Here is a 2,427-nt window from a genome sequence, read left to right on the forward strand (position 1 = left end):
AAACTCGTAGTTGCAAGACACGAATACCGATTATTTTATACAAATAATCGTTTAGTATTGTTTTTATTACACTTTTGGTTCTATAGATAGTAGTCAACGATAAGACCGTTCACAGTCGTAGCATCTCAATCAACCGCCTACAACTCCACGGGTGCATGAGCTGTAACGAGTCTTAAACTCAAGTCAAGCTGGAACATCATCACCTTATTGATTAAGACATTTTTTTATTTTGTAACATTTTGAACAAAATCCAAGTTTAAATTATACTGTATATATATAAACCCATTACATGATAACGAAAAGCCAAAGGCCAATTTCTACAATAATATTTTAAAGAATCAGAAAAAAAAATCTCTTTAACACTTTTACGAAGCGATCTTCTCAATCTTAGGGACATGAACCGGGAAATCGTCGATCTCGTCTGTCCAAGGATTTTTCTCCTTAGCCGGATCAATCGTCTTCAAAGCCTTCCACACCGCGCTGTTACACTTGAAACCCGAACCGAACGCAATTTGCCATGACCGATCGCCTTTCCTTATTCTACCCTTGGCCTCGGAATAAGCCAATTCGTACCACAACGAGCTGCTTGAAGTGTTTCCGAACCGATTGAGGGTCATTCTAGAAGGCTCCATGTGCCAGTCCGATAAATCAAGATTCTTTTCTAACTCGTCCAGAACTGCTCTTCCTCCCGCGTGAATGCAAAAGTGCTCAAAGGCGAGCTTGAAATCCGGGATGTAGGGTTTGATTTTCATTTGGAACACTTTCCTCGCGACTAATGTGGCGAAAAACAAGAGTTGTTCGGACATGGGAAGCACCAACGGTCCAAGGGTTGTGATATTGGTTTTCAGGGCCTCGCCAGCCACCGCCATCAGGTCTTTCGAAAGCGCCACGCCAATTTTCTTCTGCTCGTCCTCTTCTTGGAAGACACAGTTGTAACATCTATCGTCGGCACCTTTATGTGTACGAACGGTGTGAATCAGTTGATACTTGGAACGACGACGATCAGAAGACCGATTTGACAACAGAACTGCTGCTCCTCCCATTCGAAAGAGACAGTTGGACACAAGCATTGAACGGTTGTTTCCAACATACCAATTTAACGTTATGTTTTCCATGCTAACGACCAACGCATACGAATTAGGGTTCACCTGTTTACAACAAATCACTTCACCTTTCAGAATGTAAATAAATACACAGTAATTGTGCATATAACTTTGATCTTGAAACAATCCAATCAGAATTGTTTCCCCCAAAAATCTCAATCAAAAATACATGTTTGATGATGATTTTGGCAAGAGAAAGAAAGAAATTACCTGCAAAAGCTGCTTTGCCATATCAATGGCTATCAATCCAGCACTGCAACCCATTCCACCGAGGTTATAGCTCATAATGTTCCCTCTGAGCTTGTAATGATTCACCACCATGGAAGTCAGTGACGGTGTTGGGCAAAACAAGCTGCAATTAACGATGAGTATCCCGATTTCCTTGGCTTTCACTCCGGTCTTCGCCAACAGTTGGTCGATGGCTCCATACATCACCATCTCCGCCTCTTTTCTGGCCTCCGCCATGCACGGATTTGGTGGAACCCTAAGCACCGCCTCCGGGAAATACGTCTTCTGTCCTAATCCAGATCGTTCCAGAATCTTCTTCTGAAACGCTAAATTCTCCTCGGTAAACGTCCCCGCCTGAGTCGAGCGATCCATGAAAATCTCCCGAGTCACCATCCGTGCATCTTCAGGTTTGTAACAGGCGAAATCAACCAGGTATACCTTCTTCGGTCTGCTCATGAAGTAGAGTGTGGTTAAGAAGACCATTAACGCCGAACAGAGGACGACCGTGACCAAATTGAATCGGAGTTGGTGCCATAAATGGATCAGATCGTGGGATGTAAGTGTTGATAGCTGAACGAAGACAAGGGCAAGGATGGGAGTTAACAAGAGGTACATGGCGTGTGAAATCAAGCAATGGTAACCTAATTTCACGTATTTGAGTTTTACAGATAGCAGGAAATTGGGGAGAGGTACAGTGGTGGTGTTCTTCGCCGCCGTTGGCTGCTGGGAATCCGCCATCGGAAACCACCGAATTGAATGGAAGAATAAGGGTCTAAAATTTGATGAGAAAAATGAAATTGGAGGAAATTGTGAGATGGAAGAAGGGTGGGAAATGGGAATTTAAAGGGGGTGGGGGTGCAACCACCCCAACGAACTTTTTAATGCTAAATGCCACCCTTCTCTTAAAATTTTATTTTTTTTTATTTTTTATTTTTTATTTTATTGTTTCTATCTTATCCAATCAATATTATACATTGTTTTCTCTATCATTTCCTTTCATATATATATATATATATATATATATATATATATATATATAGGGGAGCGTTCAAATAAAAACCACCTAATTTGTACAAACCGTACAAACTTCATTCAA

General features: G+C 41.5%; 1 protein-coding gene across 1 annotated transcript; it reads right to left on the minus strand.

Moving 5' to 3' along the window:
* Positions 1-236: 236 nt before the first annotated feature.
* Positions 237-2,134, minus strand: LOC112529370 (3-ketoacyl-CoA synthase 20-like). Its single transcript, XM_025140634.1, has 2 exons — positions 1,314-2,134; positions 237-1,148 (listed from the first exon to the last, which is right to left on the minus strand). The coding sequence occupies exons 1-2, from the start codon at positions 2,067-2,069 to the stop codon at positions 366-368; spliced, it is 1,539 nt and encodes a 512-aa protein (XP_024996402.1). The 5' UTR covers positions 2,070-2,134; the 3' UTR covers positions 237-365.
* Between the last annotated feature and the right edge of the window lie 293 nt (positions 2,135-2,427).

Source organism: Cynara cardunculus, assembly GCF_001531365.2.
Source record: "Cynara cardunculus var. scolymus isolate 2C chromosome LG 16, CcrdV1, whole genome shotgun sequence".
Taxonomy (NCBI): Eukaryota; Viridiplantae; Streptophyta; class Magnoliopsida; order Asterales; family Asteraceae; genus Cynara; species Cynara cardunculus.